General features: G+C 50.9%; 1 protein-coding gene and 1 pseudogene across 1 annotated transcript; one reads left to right on the top strand and one right to left on the bottom strand.

The window, feature by feature from the left end:
* The first annotated feature begins 1,314 nt into the window (after nucleotides 1-1,314).
* On the top strand, nucleotides 1,315-1,902 carry LOC136106425 (olfactory receptor 14J1-like). Its single transcript, XM_065846760.2, has one exon. It carries the CDS (start codon nucleotides 1,315-1,317, stop codon nucleotides 1,900-1,902), a length of 588 nt encoding a protein of 195 aa, XP_065702832.2.
* Nucleotides 1,903-15,673: 13,771 nt separating this feature from the next.
* On the bottom strand, nucleotides 15,674-16,704 carry LOC136106229 (olfactory receptor 14J1-like; annotated as a pseudogene).
* Nucleotides 16,705-22,719: the final 6,015 nt, after the last annotated feature.

The following is a 22,719-nucleotide window of genomic DNA, read 5'->3' on the forward strand; positions in this document are numbered from 1 at the left end:
TCTCTCACACCCACCCTCACCGCATTGTCCTTCTTGCTCCCCTGCTCTGGGTCACTGCTGTTGGGATCTTGTTCTTGCTCTCAGGCTCTCTGGGGATGGCAGTTTCAGCTGCAGAGTCACAGCCTGACCTTGTGGGTCCTTTCCTGCAGGTGTGTCCATGGGAACATGTGTCCCAGCTTTGCTCTGACCTGTGGGGTGTGGGCAATGCAGTCTGTGGGGCTGGGGTGTGAGCTGAGGCTCCCTGAATCAAATGCGTTCATTAGGACTATTGGCTGTCTGCTTGCGGTTTCGTTCCAAGCTGTGAGCTTCGCTCCAGGATGCAAACCTGTCCTACAGCATCTGTGTGTTCTCTGAAAGCATCATAATGAAGGCAGAGGTGCTGCTCTCAGCAGTGTCTGCGGGCTTTTCAGGGTAACATGGGAGTGTGATCAGTCTCCATCTCAGAAAGGTGCCAGCCCAGGGCAGCTGGAGCAAGAGAGGGGGACAGACCAGCTGCCCTCACTCTGCACTGACCCACAGGCATCCTCTGGTCTCACAGGACTCGCTCTGTTCTCCCTGAGTGCACCAGTGCTGAGGGTTTCTGACACCCAAGAACACTCTCCAGGGTGGGAGGGCAGAAGGAGCTGTAGAAACACCAAACCTCTCCAACTCAGTTTCTCAGGCCTCGGGATACAGATGCTGACAGTCCCTTCTGCACCAGGAGCGGTTCCAGCTGACAAAGCTGAACCCCAGGACTGGCCCCTGCCCCACCCAATCACACAGGGTCAGGCTGACTGCTCAAGAGCCCCTGGACAGAGACCCTGTTCTTCATTGCACACTCATCAAGCACCGACGAGGGCTCCAGTCAGGACGTTCTCCTTGAAAAAGAAAAGTGTCTTGTTGTGTGATGGGCTGTTAGGGTCTGTGAGTCTTAGGTAAATCTTCACTATCTTTTCCTTCTATGACAGGTCACATACCCAGAGGCAGGAAATATCCAACAGCAGCTCCATCACCCAGTTCCTCCTCCTGCCGTTAACAGACACACGGGAGCTGCAGCTCTTGCACTTCTGGCTCTTCCTGGGCATCTACCTGGCTGCCCTCCTGGGCAACGGCCTCATCATCACCACCATAGCCTGGGACCAGCACCTCCACACCCCCATGTACTTCTTCCTGCTCAACCTCTCCCTCCTTGACCTGGGCTCCATGTCCACCATTCTCCCCAGATCAATGGTCAGCTCCCTCTGGGACACCAGGAATATTTCATACTTGGGATGTGCTTCACAGCTCTTTTCATTTGTCTTTTTCATTTTAGCAGAGTTGTATCTTCTCACCATCATGTCCTACGACCGCTACATTGCCATCTGCAAACCCCTGCACTACGGGACCCTCCTGGGCAGCAGAGCTTGTGTCCACATGGCAGCAGCTGCCTGGGCCACTGGGTTTCTCAGTGCTCTGCTGCACACGGCCAATACATTTTCACTGCCCCTGTGCAAGGGCAATGCCCTGGACCAGTTCTTCTGTGAAATCCCCCAGATCCTCAAACTCTCCTGTTCACACTCCTATCTCAGGGAACTGGGGCTTATTGTGTTTAGTGTCTTAATAGGATGTGGGTGTTTTGTGTTCATTGTGGTGTCCTATGTGCAGATCTTCAGGGCCGTGCTGAGGATCCCCTCTGAGCAGGGACGGCACAAAGCCTTTTCCACCTGCCTCCCTCACCTGGCCGTGGTCTCCCTGCTTATCAGCACTTCCATGTTTGCCTACCTGAAGCCCCCCTCCATCTCCTCTCCTTCCCTGGATCTGGTGGTGTCTGTTCTGTACTCAGTGGTGCCTCCAGCAGTGAACCCCCTCATCTACAGCATGAGGAACCAGGAGCTCAAGGATGCCCTGGGGAAACAGATGACTGGATTACTTCTGAAGCTATAAACTGGGTCTATCTTGTTCTATAGAAGAGTTATAGTCTAACTCATTGTAGATTCATCCTGTCTGCAGTATTTTTTGTATCTCCTTGTGTTTGTTTATTATGAAAAGATTTTAATTCTCTTTGCAATTCGCTGCCTGCTTTTCTTTTCTCAGTAAGTGGCTGTGTCAGTGAGGAATTCGTGTTCTCTGTGTTTAAGTAAAATAAACGGACCTTCAACAATTTTTTTTCTACTGGCATCTTAACTCCAAGACCTTTCTGGAGCTGCAGGGATAGTTCCCGTGTGAATGGGTGGAAGGGAAAAGAGCTCTCTCATGGCAGCAGAACCAGGGAACACCAGCGCTTGGCCTTCCAGAGCTGTTCTGGTTCCACTCCCACACTCTCCTTCTCATCCCTTGTGTTGGTGCAAGGCCTGAGTGCTCTGGCAGCTTGGTCCCCGTCCTGCTGTGTGTCAGTGCTGTGAGCGCAGGCAGGGACAGGCAATGGGCACTGCTGTGACAGAGCTGGCCTCACAACAGCCTTTCCAGATAGAAAGGTGATCTCCTCAGGGCAGGGCCTGAACGTTTAGGTCTTGTTCCAAGCCTTACCTCAAGAACATGCACACAAAAGTGGCCACAGATTGAAACACCTGTGTATAGATAGGGTTAGATAAACAGTATGTGTGTGCAGGGCTGGCACACAGCAGTGTCCCCTCACAGCCAGGCCTCCTGCCAGAGACCTGCAGGACCAGCAGAGCAGGGGCTGGGCTGTGCCCCTGTGCACTGGATACCCCTCAGAAGCTGTCCCAGGGCATCATCATGGATTGGCCCCTCACAACCTCCATTTTCAGCCCTGGCCTCTCTCCCCAGCTCACAAAGGTTGCTCTTCCGTCCACGGAGGGACACTGAATGAGCAGGTCAGAAATCCACGTTTGCATTGTACAGATGAGATGTTTGCACGCACATGTGAGGTGAGATGAACCCAAGTGAGCACAAACAACATCAGCTATTCCTGAGAGTTCCATGAAGAGAGTTCTGTGGGACAGACAGTGTCTTGAGGTCACTTCATATTGGGAGAAACATCCTATGGGAAACCACCTGAATGCAGCACTGGGTTCTGCATCCTCCAGCTGTGATCCCCGTGTCCATTCCTCATGACGCGGGACATCTCAGATGAGTGCAGAGCAGGTGACACACCACAGGGCTGAGGTGCCTCCTGTACTCTGGGAGTGGCAACAGGAGGCCAGAGAGAAATGGAGACCACGGCCTCTGTGTGTAAAAAAGACAGAGTCTGTCTCTGAACACCCCTGGGTGCAGAAGGAGTCCACGAGACCGGCTCAGACATGGATGCCAGACAGATCCTGACATTTCGGTGTGTGACTCCAGGAACAAACCTCACTGCCCCAGTGAGATTGATCTCAGATGCCTTGGACAGGATCATTGCCAGGGCTCCAGTCTGCTCTGTCACCCTTGCCTGGGATTCTGGATTGTGCTCTCATAAGAACCAGGGTAATTAGGGAGGTCCTGCGGTCCTTGGAAAAGGCAGAAATCAAAGCCATGTTCAAGAAAGGCAAGAAAAGGCATTGGGAGCCTGGTCAGCCTTCCTCTGTCCCTGAGAAGGGATTGGACACATCCTCCTGTAGAATGCAATTTTAACTCTTTTGAGGGTGATGCAAAGATGGGTCAAGGCCTTGAACAGGACAGTGTTCACCCAGCCTTGGGTAGGACAGTGAGACAAGATAAGTGAGACAAGGGATCTCTTCAAGAAAGGCAAGGAAGTGAGATGGGTATCTACAGCCTGTAGGGAAAGAGGGGCAGGTGTAGGACTGTGTAGAACACAGTTCAGTCTTGATCAGGTCCTGGTCCCTAAGAAAGGGGATGGATGGGTGTGGTATTATGAGGTCAGTTGTGTCTTAGACAGTCATAATCCAGTCAGAAGCGTGTGGCTGTGAAGGGGACAGTGGAGTCAGTTTTGTCTCTGGAGGTGACAGCCAGGCAGCAGGGACATGGCTGGGAAAGAACCTCTGCCAAGGTACCCACAGACTCTACCCAGGAAGAGGCCTTGGAGATGGGTTGTCATGTCCATCCCACCTGAGAACATGATGGGACAGCAGCAGGAACATGGTCGTGTCTGCCAGAGAAGCTGAAAGGCCAGCAGCAGTCATGGGATTTAGGAGATCGTGGTGAGGTGACTTCTCTCCTGTCAGGTAAAAGACCACAAGAAGCCTAACGAGTTGGGTTCCCTGCATGAAGGGCAGTTTCTGAGGTGGCTGAGTATTCCTTTGTAGTGGGAAAAAGCAGGAGAGGGAAAAAAATATCACATAGTGCAGTTTGGAAAGTGAGGACTGGATATCAGAGGAAGAAATGACAGTGGAAGGGCAGTGCTGTGGTGCAAGAGGTCACCCAGAGGGAGCTGGGTCAGCCCATGGTTTGTGTTCCAAAGAGCAGCCAGTGAGGGTGCAGACACAGCAGTGAAGGTGCAGAAATGCTGGGGTGAGAGCAGGTGGGGAAGCGAGATGGGTGTCTGCAGCCTGCAGGGAAAGAGGGGCAGGGGTAGGACCGTGTAGAACAGCCTGTGGTGGAGATGGCAAAGGGCGCTGGCAAGGCTGGAAGGGACCCACAGAACCCAGGTCTCTGTCCCCTTGGCCATGGCAGTTGTCTCTGCCACTGAGGCCCAGGAGAAGCCATGTTGTCCTCATGGCACTGGGGCCTCGTTGCCTCCTTGCAGTCCCTTGGGGAAGCTAGAAGTTGTCGTACCAGTGTTGCCGTTCCCTCAGCCTTGCACACCCACATCCCACGGTCCCAGGAAGAGCCCTGAGCCGTGTGTGAGGGACAGGATCCCCCTTCCCATTGCCTGGAGGTCATGGCTTCTCCTTTCTCCTTCAGAAAGCAATCCAAGGGGTTTCTCAGCATCAGAGCTGAAGAGAAGACTAAAAGGAGACCTCACGGTGGCTACAACTTCCTCACGAGGGGAGAAGAAAGAGAAGGTACTGATCTCTTCTCTCTGGTGACCAATGACAGAACCCAAGGGAATGGCAGAAGATGTGCCAGGGGAGGGTCAGGTTGGACATGAGGAAAAGGTTCTTCACCCAGAGGTGTTGGACACTGAACAGGCTCCCAGGGAGGTGTCACAGCCCCAACCTGACAGTGTTCAAGAAGAGACTGGACAACGTCCTCAGACACACAGTGTGAGCTGTGGGGTGTCCTGTGCAGGGACAGGAGTTGGATTCAATGATACTTGTGGGTCCCTTCCAACTCAGGACATTCTACAATTCTATGAAATACTAGGTCAAAAGTCCATGTTTCCATTGTACAGATGAGTTGTAACCGTACACATCATGTGCATGTCCACTGTGTGCATGTGGTGAGATGAACCCAAGGGAGCACAAATGCACCTTGGGGTGCCATGAAGGTCAGTGGGACAGAGATGATGTTCAGGGGTCTCTTCCAACCCGTGTTATTGTAGGATTCCATGAATGTTTTCCTTGGAGAGCTCTATCAAGAGAGATAGAAAATACCCCAGAGTAAATACAGCAGCTCCTCTGAGGAACGTTTCTCCACTCAAACCCTGATAGGAAATCTATTGGATACATTTGATGAAAGCAGCTCAGTTTGATCTGCTCACACACTGGATCATAAAGAGGGTGATGGCTGGGTACGATGCCATGTGGTCACTTGTGTCTCAGGAGCTCATAGTCCAGCAGGAAGCCAATGACTGTGGAGGGCACTGTGAGGTCACTTCTGCCTCTGCAGGGGATAGGCCAACAGCAGGAACATGGCTGGGAAAGGACTGTGAGGTCACCCATACCAGACGAGCAATCAGGCCCAGTCAGCATGGCTTTGTGAACGGCACGTCCTGCTTGACCAGCCTGATCTCCTTCTATGACAAGGTGACCGGCTGAGCAGATGAGGGAAAGTCTGTCGTGGGGAGTGAATCCGCCACACAGGCTGTGGGTGTTGTGTCCTTAGACTGCAGTAAAGCCTTTGACACCGTATCCCACAGCATCTCCTGGAGGAGGTGCAGCTCATGGCCTGGATGGTGTATCTGTAATGGGTAAAGAACTGGCTGGAGGGCATGTTAGAGCCACTGGTCCCCTTCCTGTTCACATGGGCATCTCTTATATGCGTCACTGCTCTCTGCCCCAGTGTAGACAGGCACAAGGCCTTCTCCACCAGCTCCTCTCACCAATGCCACTGTTTTCTACAGAACCCTCATCCTTGACTGTGGGATGCCCAGAACAGCCCTCATGAGACACTTTGACAAAGTCTTTTTTCTACACCATCCCCACATCCCTGCTCAATCCCCTCATGTACAGTTCAAGGACCAAAAAGTTTGGGTACAAGTGGGGCATTGAGAAAAATGGTCAGGAAAGCTTCCCAGTGCACAGAGAGCCCATCAACATGTTGGCCTGCTGTTCTCTTCTGAACAAGACCAGAAGACCTCAACAGCATTTGCTGTGTCCCAGAAACTCACCTGGAAGATTGGGATATGGAGAAAAGGTTTGTTCTGGGAAGGGGCGGACAGGTGCTGGTGGAACTGGCTGGTGTGACCGTGAGACATCTCTCAAACCCCTCAGAAAAGTCCTGGCTCTCAGGGAAGTTTCATGGTCCTCTGAGGAAAAAAATATCAAAAATGACATATCACAGAATCATAGAATAGTTGCGGTTGGAAGAGACCCTTAAGATCACCGAGTATAACCATAAACTAACTCTGGCACTAAACCACGTCCCTAAGAGCCTCATCTGTATGTCTTTTAAACACCTTCAGAGATGGTGACTCCACAAACTCACTGGGCAGTCTGTTCTGCAGCTTCAAAACCCTTTCCTCAAAGAATTTATTCCTAATATCCAATCTAAACCTCCCCATGTGCAACTTGAGGCCATTTCCTCTTGTCATATCACTTGCTACTTGGGGGAAGAGACCAACACGACCATGATAAAACCTCCTTTCAGGCAGTTGTAGACAGCGACAAGGTCTCCCCTCAGCCTCCTTTTCTCAAGGCTGAACAGCCCCAGCTCTCTCAACTGCTCCTCATAAGACTGGTGCTCCAGACCCTTCACCAGCCTTGTCACCCTCCCCTGAACTCTCTCCAGCATCTCAATGTCTTCCTTGTCATGAGGGGCCTAAAACTGACCCCAGGATTGAAGGTGCAGCCTCACCAGTGCCCAGTACAAAGGGATGATCACTGCATTAGTCCTGCTGAAACTCGGGTTGAATCAAGGCTTGAACAGCTCGGTGTGACCCAGTTGGTGACAGGTTGGACTGCAGACTCCTGAGGTCCCTTCAACCTCAGTTCTCCTATGGTCCCATTGCGATGTTGGGCTCTGTTTCTAACTGGAGCAGAGCAGACGATGATGGGGCAGGATCCACCTGTGCTGTAGGTGACCATCTAAACCAACATCTCAGCCAGTGAACCACCCAACACCTTAGTGTGACTCGCTCTGGGCAAAGTGTGGGGAATCCTGGGCAGGGAAGGTTTAGGGGGCATGGGGCGCTATGCAAGAGACAAAGTGATCTTGACTTCGTGCTTACAGGCCCATCTGATGTCAGTTAATGTCAATGAAAATTAGAATAAGAAGAACTGAAGACAAAGATACAAAGCCAAAAAAGGTGTCGACATACATTTCTTTACTTTTTCTGTTTTCTTTTGGGGGGTTTCTTTTCTTTGAAAAGGAAAGAGTTTTCCAGAACTGGGCATGGGTTTAGGACACAAATGTCTTCAGCTGCAGGGACACAAACACCTGGTGCCAGTGTGGATGCCCTGGGAACCCCTGCCCAGGCTCCACCTGCATTGCAAGTTGCTCTGGTCTCCCCAGGTCCTGTGTGATAGATGCCAGTCCCAGGCCAGCACCTCAGGTACACTGGGGCCCCTAAAATGGCACTGTCTGATTATGGTGAGAGAGCTGATGACTGATGTTTGTCTGGAAAGGTGTACATTATTGTTGTTTTGTTTGTGGTTAGTTTTGTTGTTGTTGTTGCTGTTTTGGTTTTGGTTGTTGTTATTGTTTGGTTGGTTTGGGTTTTGCTTTGGTTTTGTGTGGATTTCTGTTTCTTTTGTTTGGTTTGTTTGTTTCTTTTATTGGATATTTTTGTTTAGTTGTTTTTTAAATATATTAAAATTTAGAAGGAAAAAGATGGCAGATGATGGAGAGTGACCCAGCAATGACCTCAGCCAGCTCCCTCAGCACTCAGAAGAAGTGTACGAAGGATAGGAGAAGAAATATTGGTCTTCCCCTGTACTTCTACTACCAACACTCTATTATTTCATCTCCCTCATCATTCAGGAGTTCCCACCTCTCCTGATTAAATGTCCCTGTCAAAGGACAACTTTCCAGCACTGTCTGGATGTTTGCCCTTCCCAGTGCTCTCAGGTTTCTCCTCCACTTGCTCTTTGGTCATTCAGTTCCTCTCAACTGTCTGGTTTCTGCTTTGAGCTTCAGGGAGTTACAAACTTACCTTGTTCTTCAGAGCTCTAATTAACATGGCAGTCAACACGTTCATTGTGTTTATTTCTATCCTTTCGTGTGTCTCTGTCTAAACCAGTTCTTGTGTGGATGTCCCTTGTGGATGGTGGACCTCATCAGATCCAGCTTACACACACAGCTGAGGAAAGTGTTTTACTGTTTATTAAACTGTGCAGTGTTTGCACAGGAGAGCAGGTGGAGCTGGTGCACAGGAGCTGCAGCATCTCCTGCAGAGCTCAGTGGAGAAGTCTGATGTGAGGAAAAGTGGTGCAAGTCTCTGGTGGCCAATGAGGGAACCAGCAGACTGGGGGTGGGGGTGAGGAGTGAGGTTGTCCATACAGTGTCCAGCCTCAAGGGACTGTTCTCCTGCCTGTCCAGATGTCTTCAGGAGACCCCCTGGATCAATGTCCAGTGTAGAATGCTGCTGTAACTTCTATACAATGAACAATGACAGAAAATACCCTTGAATGAAAAAACCTCCCTTATGAAATCTTCTTTGAAATCTTCATCACTAAGTGTCCCATTGAAACCTCTCCTGTTAGTTCTACAAGTCTGGAAGATTTGAAGAAAATTAGGGAAAGAAACATTGCTCCTTAGGGTTTTCTGTGTTTTAATGAGCCCCATGGTGTATTTGGTGCTGAGTCCATGAACCTCAGATACCAAGGAGAGACTGAAGAATCTGCTCAAGAAGTCCAAGTCAGAAGCAAACTCCAAAGTACCTTGAAGCATTAATGGGCCCCACTGAGGGCTGTTACTGACAAAGCCTCCCCAGGGACTCGTTAGAGCAGATAATTGGAGGCTGTGATTGCATCAGGCAAAGGCAAAGTGCAGCAGCTCTGATGCTGAGAAAACCCTTGGTTTGTTTGATGAAGGACAATGGCCAAGCCTTGAGCCCCTGCCCCTAGGAAGGGAGATCCTGTCCCTCACGTGTGGCTCAGGGCTCCTCCTGGGTATGTGGGGAGTGCGATGCCCAGTGCAGGACAATGGTGTGACACTCCCTGGGGGTGCAAGGAGGCAATGGGGTGCCATGGCCATGACAACCATGTGTCTCCTCTTAGGCCTCGCTGGCAGGGACATCAGCCATAGCCAAGGGGACAAAGACCATGGATCTTTCAGAGACATCCAGCCTCAGCCTTGGCCATGTCCATCATGGTCCATCCTACACTGTCCCAGGCCTGTGGCTGTTTCCCCACAGGCTGCAGACACCCCATGTGCGTCCCCACCTTGTTCTCACCCTAGTGTGTCCCCACCTGTGCTGCTGTCTCTCCATCCTCACCAGCTGTTCCTTGAAACACAAAGCCATGGCTGATCCAGAGTCCATCTCAATGACCACAGCACTGTGCTCAGAATGATATTTCTTTATCCTGAGCTCCACTCTGGACCTCCAGAGCTGCAGTTTCTGATGGTTTTCCTTTCTCATGCTGTTTCCCTCTACTAAAAAGAAAAAATGCCATCATCTTGGAAAGTGATTTTCAACATTTCTGAAGCTACTACTACCCTTTCTTGTCATGGTTTTACCACAGCCACCAACCAAGACCATGAGAGCTGCTCACATCCTGCTCCCAGTCCCCAAGTGGGATAAGGGAGAGAATGGAAAGGGAAGGGAGAAATTTGTGGGTTTAGGAAAAAAAAAAAAAAAAAAAAAAAGAAAACAGTGAAAATTATATACTACTAATAATAATATACTAAAATATACATAAAGTAAAATATATGATTCTCAGTGCAATCCCCCACGTAACTCCAGTTGTGCTGAACAGGCAGCCCAAAAGAAGAGAGCACCCTGGTCCTGAACAGATGATCCCAGCAAGAGAAAGTACAAGTGCAAAAGGCAGAGAGGCCCAAGGGCCAACTGAAAAACAGAAAAACATCATAAAACTGAACTAACACTGAACTCCCAATAGAATGGAACTTCCAAACAGAGCCAACCAAAGTAGCCGGCAAACCAAAACTGACTGGCTGGAAAAGGCATCTCCAGCTTTATAGTGAGCATGACACCAATGGTACAGAATAGCTCGTTGATTGACCTGGATGTCAGTCAAGGTGCTGTCCTGTCTGTGCCCCCTCCTGCCAATTTGCACCTGCAGCTGGACTCCAGAGAAGTCCTTGGTTTCACTGACAATAGTCCAGGTAAATTAAATAGAAATAGATAAATTAAATTAAGAAAATATACTCAGTGCTATCCCCCGTGTAACTCCAGTCACACGGAACAGCCAGTCCTGCAGAAGGGAGCACCTTGGTCCTGAGCAGCCCATCCCAGCAAGAGAGAGCAAAAGGGCAACAGGCAGAAAGGCCCAAAGGCCAACTGCAGAATGGCAGAACCGCAAAAGGCCGAACTGACATCGAACTCCTGACAGAATGAAACTTGTGAATGGAACAACCAAACCAGCTGGAAAACCCAGAGTAACGGATGTAACAAGCCCTAAAAGCCGGCTCCAGCTTTAGACTGAGCATGGCGCTAATCATAGGGAATATTTCATTGATCAGCCTGGATGTCAATCCAGGTGCTGTCCTGTCTGTGTCCTCCCCTGCCAATCTGCATCTGCAGCTGGATGGCCAAAGAAGTCCTTGGTTTCCCTGACAACAGCCAAGATCTCAGTGAGTTCTGACATTTCTTTCATAGCAAATGGCAAACACTGTGAAGCTGCTAAAACGAAAAATGAACTCTATCCCAGGGAAGAAACAGCGTTATCTCACTATTCTCATAGCAAATCTAAACAAAAGACTGTACTGGATGTGAAGGAGAGAGGTTCAAAATGCATGAAGAATATTAACTCAATTTCAGTAAAAACAGCACTCCCTCACCCTCCCCTTCATGAGGCTGAAGAAGTTTGGGTCTCTCAACATCTCCACATGTGACCCAGACTTTCTCTGGCCACATGGCAGCTCCTCCCCGTTCCTCCAGAATGGGGAACCTCACACTGGGACACACCGCTCCAGATGTGACCACACCAGTGCTGAGTCAAGATGGGCAATAACTGCCCTTGACTGGGTGACCACGCTCCTCCCAGTGCTTATGGGCATATTCCTGCTTAGCACCACTGAGAACTGGCTGAACATCCAGGCTCAGAGGGTTGTGACCAGTGGCACAAAGCCCAGCAGGAGGTACCATGAGGAGCACTGAAGGACACCATATCTCTACCCAACATCTCCTGCACTCTTGGGTCCCCTGGATCCATCGCAGTGATAATGGGAAGAGCACTGCCTGTATGGGGTGGAGGAGATGGGGTCTGGAATGAGGGTCCTGGGGCAGTTTCTCCAGGTTGTTCATGCAGCAACAAGTCAGGCTGGATATTTGGAGAGAGGAACTCTTACTAAGGGCCTCCAATGGGCATGGGGATGGTGTACGGTTTCCTGAATGCCTCTTTTTCTGGTGAAGATCACAGAGGCTGCCAGCCCTTTAGAGGACCCAGGACAGGCCTTGTCCTTCCTCTGGTCACAACTGGACCCCAGTTCTCAAGCTCAGACCCAGCTCAGGAGCCTTGTCTAGGCGTGACTTTTGGGGTAAGGTTGAGAAGAAGGGTGCATAAGTTTGTCTTCAGGACATGTGATGAGCACCAGGACTGAAGTACCAGAGCAAAATGATGTGGCTCCTGGGTGAATACTTTCTTCAGTGCAAGTCCTGACACAGGGTCCCAGACTTGCTTTCCATGCCACCCTTCACAAGGGATGATGCACTAAGGGATGGCAAGTGGGGGACACCAATCCTTCTCCAGCTACTTCCCAGGCCTGGTGAAGCACCAGAACAGCAAGGACTTCTGGTCCTGCACCCTAAACTCTGAATATTATCTTTGAGCAGCTGAACACCAGCATTTTTCTCTCTCTGGTGCTCCTGGTCCCTCCCCTGTGCTCCCCACAGCACCCCAAACTGGCACTGATACTCTGCAGAACAGGTTGGCTGCAGAACCATGGGGTGAGTCCACACTGGTTGTGCTCCTCAGTGAGGGACACGGATGCAGCTGGATGGGCTGCACTGTCACTGAGCTCTTTCCTGGGGGTCTAAAGCTCTCGAATGGGTTCAGAGCATTTCTTGGGACTCATTGGATTTTCCACTCACTTCGGTTCAGCAATCCCTTCCTTGTCCTTCAGGTGCCTAGAGACTGGTGCTGCAAGACGTGGCACATCTGCCATTCCCTCAGTTTCTCTCACTGCCATAGAGAGAAGAGCTCAGCCCTGCCCCTCCTGCTCCCTTGCTGAGGAACCTGCAGCCCCATGAGCTCTGCCCTCAGTCTCCTCTACTCCAGCTGAGCAAACCCAGGGATTTCAGCCACTCCTCATACGGTTTCCCCTCCAAACCCTTCACCAAATTCGTAGCCTCTTCTGGACACTCTCCAGTAGCTTTATCTCATTTGTATCCTGTGTCCCCAGCCCTGCACACAGTGAATGCTGCAGGTGAGGCCGCCCCAGCGCAGAGCAGAGCGGGACAATCCCCTCCCTCCCCAGCTGGCCGTGCTGTGCTGGATGCACCAGGACATGGGTCCCTCTTGGCTCCAGGGACACTGGTGGCTCTTGTTCAATTTCCTGTTGACCAGAACTCCCAAATCACAGTATCACAGTATCACAGTATGTTTGGGATTGGAAGGGACCTCAAAAGATCATCTAGTCCAATCCCCCTGCTGGAGCAGGAACGCCTAGGTGAGGTCGCACAGGAACGTGTCCAGGCGGGCTTTGAATGTCTCCAGGGAAGGAGACTCCACAACCTCCCTGGGTAGCCTGTTCCAGTGCTCTGTTACCCTCACTGAGAAGAAATTCTTTCTCAAATTTAAGTGGAACCTCTTGTGTTCCAGCTTGATCCCATTGCCCCTTGTCCTATCATTGTTTGCCACTGAGAAGAGCCTGACTCCATCCTCATGGCACTCACCCTTTATATATTTATAAACATTAATAAGGTCACCCCTCAGTCTCCTCTTCTCCAAACTAAAGAGCCCCAGCTCCCTCAGCCTTTCTTCATAAGGGAGATGCTCCACTCCCTTAATCATCTTTGTTGCCCTACGCTGGACCCTCTCCAGCAGTTCCCTGTCCTTCTTGAACTGAGGGGCCCAGAACTGAACACAATATTCCAGATGGGGTCTCACCAGGGCGGAGTAGAGGGGAAGGAGGACCTCTCTCGATCTACTGACCACCCCCCTTGTAATACACCCAAGGATGCCATTAGCCTTCCTGGCCACAAGGGCACAGTGCTGGCTCATGGTCATCCTGTTGTCCACCAGGACCCCCAGGTCCCTTTCCCCTACACTGCTCTCTAATAGGTCATGCCCCAACCTATACTGGAACTTGGGATTGTTCCTGCCCAGATGCAGGACTCTACACTTTCCCTTGTTAAATTCCATCAGATTATCCCCCGCCCAACTCTCCAGCCTGTCCAGGTCCCGCTGGATGGCGGCACAGCCTTCTGGCGTGTCAGCCACTCCTCCCAGCTTAGTGTCATCAGCAAACTTGCTGATAGTACACTCAATTCCCTCGTCTAAATCATTAATGAATATATTGAATAATATTGGCCCCAGTACTGACCCCTGAGGCACTCCACTAGATACTGGCCTCCAACGGGACTCCGCACCATTGACCACCACTCTCTGGCTTCTCTCTTTAAGCCAGTTTGCAACCCACCTCACTACTCTATTGTCGAGACCACACCTCCTCAATTTAGCTGTGAGGATGCTGTGAGGGACTGTGTCAAAGGCTTTACTGAAGTCAAGGTAGACCACATCCACCGCTCTGCCATCATCCATCCACCTTGTTACATTCTCATAAAAGGCTATGAGGTTGGTCAAGCATGACTTACCCTTGGTAAAGCCATGCTGACTGCCCCTAATGACCCTCTTATCCCTGATGTGCCTTGAGATGGCACCAAGGATAAGCTGTTCCATTACTTTCCCAGGGACAGAGGTGAGGCTGACCGGTCTATAATTACCCGGGTCCTCCTTCTTGCCCTTTTTAAAGACTGGAGTGACATTTGCTTTCCTCCAATCCTCGGGCACCTCTCCCGTTTCCCAAGACTTGGCAAAAATGATGGATAGCGGTCTAGCAATGACTTCAGCCAGCTCCCTCAGCACCCGCGGATGCATCCCATCTGGACCCATGGATTTATGGACGTCCAGACTACTTAATTGTTCCCTAACCCAGTCCTCATCGACTAAAGCAAACTCCTCCATTAACCTGGCTTCATCCGGGGTCTCAGGGGTACAGGGTTCCCCAGGACATCCTCCAGCGGAGTAGACAGAGACAAAGGCGGCATTCAGCAATTCTGCCTTCTCTGTGTCTTCTGCCACCAGGGCACCCACCCTCTCTGCAGAGCTGCTCTCCAGCATCTTGACCCCCAGTCTGTATGTACAGACAGGGTTGACATGTCCCAGGTACAAAATGGCACCCCAGAATATCTGACAGCTTTGGTGCTCACTTGGGTTCATCTCACCTCATGTACATGATGTTCATGCTCACATCTCATCTGTACAATGCACACATGGACTTCTGACCTACCCATTTAGGGTCTTTCCAAGGAGGGACAAAGAACCTCTCTGAACTGGGGCGAGAGGTCTGGGCTGGAAATGAAGGTTGTGAGGGATTAGTCCATGCTGATTGGGGCAGATTCCATGAAGTGTCCAGCACCCACAAGCACAGCCCAGCCCCTGCTCTGCTGGTCCTGCAGGTCTCTGGCAGGAGGCCTGGCTGTGAGAGGACACTGCTGTGTGCCAGCCCTGCACACACAATATTCAACTGTACAATGGTGTTTGCATCTGTGGCCACTTTTGTGGGAATGTTCTTGAGATAAGCTTAGTAAGAAGACATAAGCCTTCTGGCCCTGCCCATAGGAGATCACCTTTCTATCCGGAAAGGCTGTTGTGAGCCCAGCTCTGTCACAGCAGTGCCCATTGCCTGTCCCTGCCTGCGCTCAGAGCACTGACACACAGCAGGACGGGGACCAAGCTGCCAGAGCACTCAGGCCTTGCACCAACACAAGGGATGAGAAGGAGAGTGTGGGAGTGGAACCAGAACAGCTCTGGAAGAACAAGCGCTGGTGCTCCCTGTCTGTGCTACCATGATGGACTCTTTTCCTCTCCACCCACCGCAGGAACTGTCCCTGCAGCTCCAAACAGGCCCTGGGGAAAGGATCTCAGGAAAAAATAGATGCTGCAAGGCCTTTTAATTTGTTGAAACACCCATAGAGCACAACTTCTCATTCACACAGCCCCTCAGTAAGCAAAGAAGACAGTGAATTGGAAAGGGGATGACAATATTACCATATGTGAAAAACCACAAGCAGCAACAAAAAATACAGAAGGCAGGACGGGCCTACAACAATTTACACTATAACTGTTATGCAGAAGATGATGGGCAGTTAATAGCTATAAGGAAATAATCCAGTCATCAGTTTCCTCAGGGCATCCTTGAGCTCCTGGTTCCTCATGCTGTAGATGAGGGGGTTCACTGCTGGAGGCACCATCGAGTACAGAACAGACACCACCAGATCCAGGGATGGGGAAAAGATGGAGGGGGGCTTCAGGTAGGCAAACATGGCAGTGCTGACAAACAGGGAGACCACAGCCAAGTGAGGGAGGCAGGTGGAAAAGGCTTTGTGCCGTCCCTGCTCAGAGGGGATCCTCAGCACGGCCCTGAAGGTCTGCACATAGGACACCACAATGAACACAAAACACATAAAAGCTAAACAGGAACTCACTGCAAGTAGTCCAAGTTCCCTTAGATAGGAGTGTAAGCAGGAGAACTTGAGGATCTGGGGGATTTCACAGAAGAACTGGCCCAGGGCATTGCCCTTGCACAGGGGCAGTGAAAATGTATTGGCCGTGTGCAGCAGAGCATTGAGAAACCCAGTGGCCCAGGCAGCTGCTGCCATGTGGACACAAGCTCTGCTGCCCAGGAGGGTCCCGTAGTGCAGGGGTTTGCAGATGGCAACGTAGCGGTCGTAGGACATGATGGTGAGAAGTGAATATTCTGCTGTAACACAGAACAAGAAAAAAAAGAGCTGGGTAGCACATCCAGGGTAGGAGATGGCCCTGGTGTCCCAAAGGGAATTGGCCATGGACTTGGGGACAACGCTGGAGATGGAGCCCAGGTCGAGGAGGGCGAGGTTGAGCAGGAAGAAGTACATGGGGGTGTGGAGGTGCTGGTCCCAGGCTATGGTGGTGATGATGAGGCCGTTGCCCAGGAGGGCAGCCAGGTAGATGCCCAGGAAGAGCCAGAAGTGCAAGAGCTGCAGCTCCCGTGTGTCTGTGAACGGCAGGAGGAGGAACTGGGTGATGGAGCTGCTGTTGGACATTTGCTGCCTGTGGGCATGAGGAACTGTGAAAGGAGGAAAGACAGTTTTGTGTTAGGGGCAACTTCCCTGTGGAAAATAAACGTGCTGTTTCTCATGGCAAACCTCTTCACTGATGGAAGGATGTTTCAGCCAATTCTGTTTCTATAAATTGAAAAAAAACCAGTTCATCACAGCTTAACATAAAGCTTGGGCATCTAGATTCCATGAACACACTTCTGGGGCAAGACCCCTGAGTTACTGTGAGATGAAAAATTGACCCACACTTGCACCCCAACCCCAGAGAGCAAGAGCTCCAGGGACAGGTGGAGAAACAGGGAAGAGATGCCTCCAGGAGCTACAGCTGCATTGCCCTGCACCCAGAGACTTACCATGGCAAGGGCTGCAAAGGCTTCTCCTCCAGTGAGCTCTCAGTCATCCTCCCAATCCTGACCACCTTTAATCTCTCTCTGCCTTGCTCGTCTCCCTGAGATCCCCAGGCAGAGCCCTCAGCCCTGCTGCGCTGTGCAGAGGAGCTGCTCCTGGGCAGAGCTGTCTCTCTGCAGCGCTGCCGCTTGCCAGGAGCTCCCTCTGTCCCAGGAGCCCAGCCCAACCCAGCAGCACAGGAGCAGCCCAAGGCACTTTAATGACCCCTCAGGTGGGTTTGGTGCTGAGTCCATGAACCTCAGGCCCTGGAGGAAGATGATGAAACCTCTCAAGAAGTCAAACTCAGATCTAAGCTTCAAAGTTTCTTGTAATGTTAATGGGTCCCACTGAGGGACACAACTGAGAAAGCATCCCCACGGTCAGTTACAGAAGAAAACTGGAGGCAGTGATAACAGATCAGGAAGAGCAAAGTAAAGATGGCTCTGATGCTGAGTAAACCTGGATGTGTTTCATTAATCAAAGGGCCAAGCCCTGACTTCGTACCATGGGAAGTCAGATCCTCTCCCTCCCACGTTGCCCAGGCCCCTTCCTGGGACAGTGTGATGTGGGGCTGTGCAAGGCCAAGGGCAGGACTATGGTCCCACAGCTCCCAGGGTCCTGGCTCGGGAAAGGAGGCCATGAGGCCCCTGTGCTGGAAGGACAAGGTGTCTCCTCACAGGCATCAGAGGTGCAGACAACAGCCATAGCCAAGGGGAGAAGGAGCTCATGTCTGCTGGGGCTTTCATCCTCTTTACGTCCCGTGATCATCTCCACCACAGCCTGTCCTGTGCTGTGGCATCCCCTGCACCTCTTCCCTGCAGGCTGGAGACATCCCCCCTGCTGCCCCACCTTGCTCTTGTCTGAGCATCTTCCTTCCTTTGCTGAGATCTCTGCATCCTCCCCAGCTGTTCCTTGAAGCACAAAGCCTTGGGCTGATGCAGACTCCCTCTGCTGACCTGCTCCACCACAGCACTGCCCTTCCAGTCACATTCCTTGCTGCTCATGTCCAGCCTGGACCTCCCCAGCTGCACTTTGGGCCATTATTTCTTTCTCATGCTCTTTTCCACTATGGAGAAAACCTCCACCACCTCTGAAACCACCCTTCAAGCACTCTCTGGCTACTCCTGCACTGCTGCAGCCTCCCCAGCGCTGCTGGCCCAAAGCAGCCCAGGTCCCTCAGCATCCCACACCATGTGCACAAGGTGCTGAACCTGCCTTGGCAGAGCCCTGCACTCTCCAGTTCCTCCCTGCTTCTCCAAACTGGGAAGCCGCACACTGGCACACCCCCGTGTGTGTGGGGTCACGCCAGTGCTGAACCGAATGGGATGAGAACTCCAGGTGTCTGGGTCCCCACGCTCCTCCTCATGCAGCCCCGTGTGCAGCTGCCTTGTTCATGGTGAGCGTGCACCACGGGCTTGTGTGGGGACCTTGGAGTGCCCAGGCCCTTCTCCTCAGGGTCACTGCTCAGCGTCTCAGTTCCTGCTCTGTCCTGATGGATGGGGTTATTGTCCCACCCTGATACAGAACTGGTCACTTCATCTTGTCAATATTCAGAGTTTTCTGATGCATAAATAGCAGATGCGAGGAGCTCTGCCTGGGGACAGACAATGTCAGCTGAAGGTTGAGGAGTCAGCATGAGAGGGCAGAAAAACATGGGCAATGTTGTGGTCACTGGACGTCAGCTACTGACTCACTGATGAGGAAGAGGAATGAGATGAGGCCTCCTTCAGACAAATTAAAGAAGCTTCATGTTTCCAGGGTCGTGTCCTTGTAGCAGACCTGAGATATCGCAATATCTGCAAGGTACCAGCCATCCAGGAGGGGTTGGAGCTCATTGACAACATCTTCCTGACACGAGTGACTGAGGAGTCAGTGGGGTGAGGTGCCCTGTGTGATTTCACAGTTACAAACCAGAAAGAGTTGGTCAGGGATGGAATAGTCAGGGATGGGAAAGTGGAGCTGAGGCTCCTGGGAGATGATCACAAGGCCAAGAGCAGGATTTCAGGAGAGCAAGCTCTGGCCTGCTGAGGGACCTGCTTGGGTCCTATGGGATATGACCCTGGTGTCTGCAGTGCTTTTCTCTCACATTTCCTCCCTCCTCTCTCCCACCTGCTGCTGTGCAGTGTTTTTTACCCTTTCTCAAATGCAATATGACAGAGGTACTGCCAGCATCACTGAGTGGCTCAGATCTGGCAAGGAATGGGTCCAACCTGGAGCCAGCTGAAATCAGTTCTGTCTGACGTCTGTCAGACTCCTGTTGTCTTCTTAGAGAGGTGACAACTGTAGCAAATCCACACCAACCGCCCAGTTCCAGGACTTTGCCATGTAAACCCTGTACAGGGTGACAACATGTTGGATGTTACAAAATAATTGATCATGGAGAAGAAATTGTAAAGATCTTCTTTCGGCAATGTATGAAAGTCTCCAGTCAATGATCAGGTTCCTATGGGGAACTGTAATTGCTGTGACAGTCACTGGCCAGGCAAAGCTGCAGATGCCAACAGTTCAAAGGATCTTGGGCCAAATGCTTAAGAGAACTGTCTGATGGGCCAACAAGGGTGATGCTCACCTCGATCTGGCAACAACGAAGAAGGAAGAGCTGGTGAGGGATGTGAACATGAGTGTCCACCTTGGCTGTCGTGATGAGGGAGCAGTGGGGTCCCAGGCGCCAGAGGGAAAGGAGGAAGGCCAGCAGCAGAACACAGGTTGGTGGGCTCCAGAGAAGAAGACTTTGACATACTGGGGGATGGCAGGTAGAGGTGGTAACATGAGAAAGTCACGGAGGGTGAAGGAGCTCAGGAAATCTGAGACGCCTTACAGGACAACCTGCTCCAAGTACAAAAATGATCTCTCCGAGTATCCGTGAAAAGAAGCATTTACCTCGTGAGGCTGCTCGTCTGAACTGATGGAGCTGCAGAGCAAAAAGGCAGCACACAGGAGGTGGAAGCAGGGGAAGCTGCAAGGGAGGGATTTAGAAACCTTGTCCATGGATGTGGGGATGATGCCAAAGCTCTCCTGGACTTGATACCTAAAGGGGAGGCTGAGGGCAGCAAGATGAGCTGATACAGCTTCCTTACAAACAAAAAAAAATAGACAGGGAGAACATGGGCTTGCTACTGAACTTCATACAAGCAGAATCAGACAGGACTGAGGTTCTTCATGGCTTCGCTGTCTTCATCTTGAGCAGTAAGGTCTCCTGGGACTTTGTTCCTGAAGGCAGGAGTCTGGAGAACACCCAGCAGTGGATAGGGCTCAAGTCAGGGGTGACCTGAGCAAACTCAGACACCATTACAGAACAGGAGATGGGTCATTTGACCAGCTCCCAAACACAGGTATCACTGTGCTGTGACACCTGAGATTGCCGGGAACACCCACCTCTTGGTCCAGAGGAGTGTGTCTCCTCTTGAGGTGTCCTGGTCTTTCCCCTCACTCACACGGTGATTTGGGCACCCACTTTTCTGACAAATTAAGTCTTTTTCAAGAGACGCTCCACATCAATATGAACTGAAGGCTGCTGATACCACCTGTTCTGGAAAGGGATGGAAGGGCGAGCAAGGAAAGAAATAGAATAAATTTGGCTTTATTGCTTTTTATTGTGGAAATACCCTCTGTTTGGCTATTCCTGAAATCTCTTTAATCATCAACAGTAGACTTGAAGCCTTTAGAAAAATACCGCAGAGAGCCTTGGCTTGTGAGAGCCTTTTAGATGTTAGTGAGCCCTCTGTTGCCATGATCCCGAACTGCAGCTACTGAAAGAACGAACAAACCTCTAAGGAAGTGAAAGGCAGAAGCAAACCCCAAGTTTCTGAGGGTGTTTGGGACCCCATGAAGGGCCATCGCTGACACAGCTGTGAAGGAAATAACCAGTGCAGGTCCCTGTCTCTGGAGGCTGGTGAAGGAAAGACTTGGAGACACTGGTTACAGGTGGTGAGGGCCATGTGGAGGTGACTCTGATGCCATGTCAGCCCTTGATGCTTGTTCATCACCAGAATGGCTGAGACCTGACCCCTGGGACCTGGTAGATCTTTCTCAAATATTTATCAAGGTTTTTCCTGTGGACAGTGTGTTTTGTATTTTGGGAGTTGGTTTTATGTGAACTGCTGTTGCTTTAACTGCAAGGCTCTGGTTTTCTGTGGAGCTGCAAACGCCTGTGAGTTCCTCATAACTCATCCAGCTTCTTTCATACACCTGGCAATGGTCACCAATCACCTCAAGGTCTGAGTCCCAAACTTGCATGAATCCTCTATTTGGATCCATACCCATCACTCCAAGAGGTCCATGCATCCATCAGGCTCATGGATGATTCCTGAGGACCATCCAAGTGTGGGCAGTGTAAGAGAGGAGCAGAGCAGGGTCAGCTCATGGGCCATGGCTGAGCACAAACACCCCAGCAGCAGCCATTCCCCATCTCCCAGGCACAGTCATGCCCACAGCATGCAAATGGCGCTGTCATACATGAGTAGCCCAAGAGAGGCCTTTCTTCCTTCCATATTCCCAGGAAAATCTTCCTCCTATTCCTCCTCCACCTACAGACATCAACTGCTTTCAGACATGGCTGGAAGGGTTCACTGAAGCCATCAGCCATCTCATTGCTTCTCCCTGACATGCCCTGACCCTCTCCCACACCTACACATGGCCAATCACGGCTGCTCAGGGCCTCCCGCTCTTCAGAAGAGGCCTTAAGCTTCTTGGTTCTTCCTGGTGCTTATTATAAACTTCCTCGCTCTCTCCAGAGTTTATGGTGAGCTTTCTTGTCCATAACAGCCCCTTTATGGCCATGTCTTACTAAGTGGTTGTCTTTGTATGATCATTTGTGCAGAAAGGGCAGTCACAGGACAGCACCCAATATGTCAAAACTGATGCCAAGTGAAATGCCCTAAAGACCTGATGAGTTACCCCTGTGTCTGTGTCTCTCCTGGAAGGAGTCTGTCCCGAGAAGGGGATCCAGCTCCTGCCACTCTCTGCAGAGGCACATGAGCAGTGTCCATGCACCTGGGGACACAAAGGTGACGTTTGCCAGACCACCCTTCATCTGAACCACGTAGATGTGTGCTTGTGGATGAGGTACGAAGCCTTATAGTGCAAATACCTATTTAGGTATCATTGCCAGAGGGACTACCACTGATGCAGAGTGCTATTTTACAGATATTTAAATATAAGCGTATTAAACTTTTTTTTTCTTTAAAAACTGACATTCCTAGACAAATACACAAACTCTTGAAGGATTATTGATGCCTTTTAACATGATTATCCACAGAAATCCCACCAGTTTTGCATCTCAGGAAATGGGATGCCAGAGTTCAAGGGCAGGATGGTTTGGGCTCTGTCCTGGGATCTGGAAACTGAAACGTGCTCCCATCTCCCAACCCCCTGCCCTCCTCAGTGAGGGTGTGAGACATTCTGCCAGCGAGGGCTGAACTCACAGTCATGACCAGTATCTTATGTCCAACTGCAGCCAATGGTGTCCTGCCAGCTCAGGACTGGAGCTTCCATTGCTGGAGGTATTTAGAAGATGTGGAGATGTGGCGATTAGGGATTTGATTTACATTTGTACTCTATATTGTTAAGGGTCTTTTCCAAAATAAATGATTCTATGATGGCATGATTCTATGATTTGGGTTGGAACCATTTCAATTCCATCACCTCCAGCTTCCCTCAGAGGCTGCTGTTGTGTGGCACAACTGCCCTGGCTCTCCAGGCATGTTGGG

The sequence above is a fragment of the Patagioenas fasciata genome, chromosome 11 (assembly GCF_037038585.1).
Source record: "Patagioenas fasciata isolate bPatFas1 chromosome 11, bPatFas1.hap1, whole genome shotgun sequence".
Lineage (NCBI taxonomy): Eukaryota > Metazoa > Chordata > Aves > Columbiformes > Columbidae > Patagioenas > Patagioenas fasciata.

What these genes read in the sequence shown, in the direction of transcription:
- LOC136106425 (XM_065846760.2), top strand. Translation starts at nt 1,315, where the DNA reads ATGTCCTACGACCGCTACATTGCCATCTGCAAACCCCTGCACTACGGG.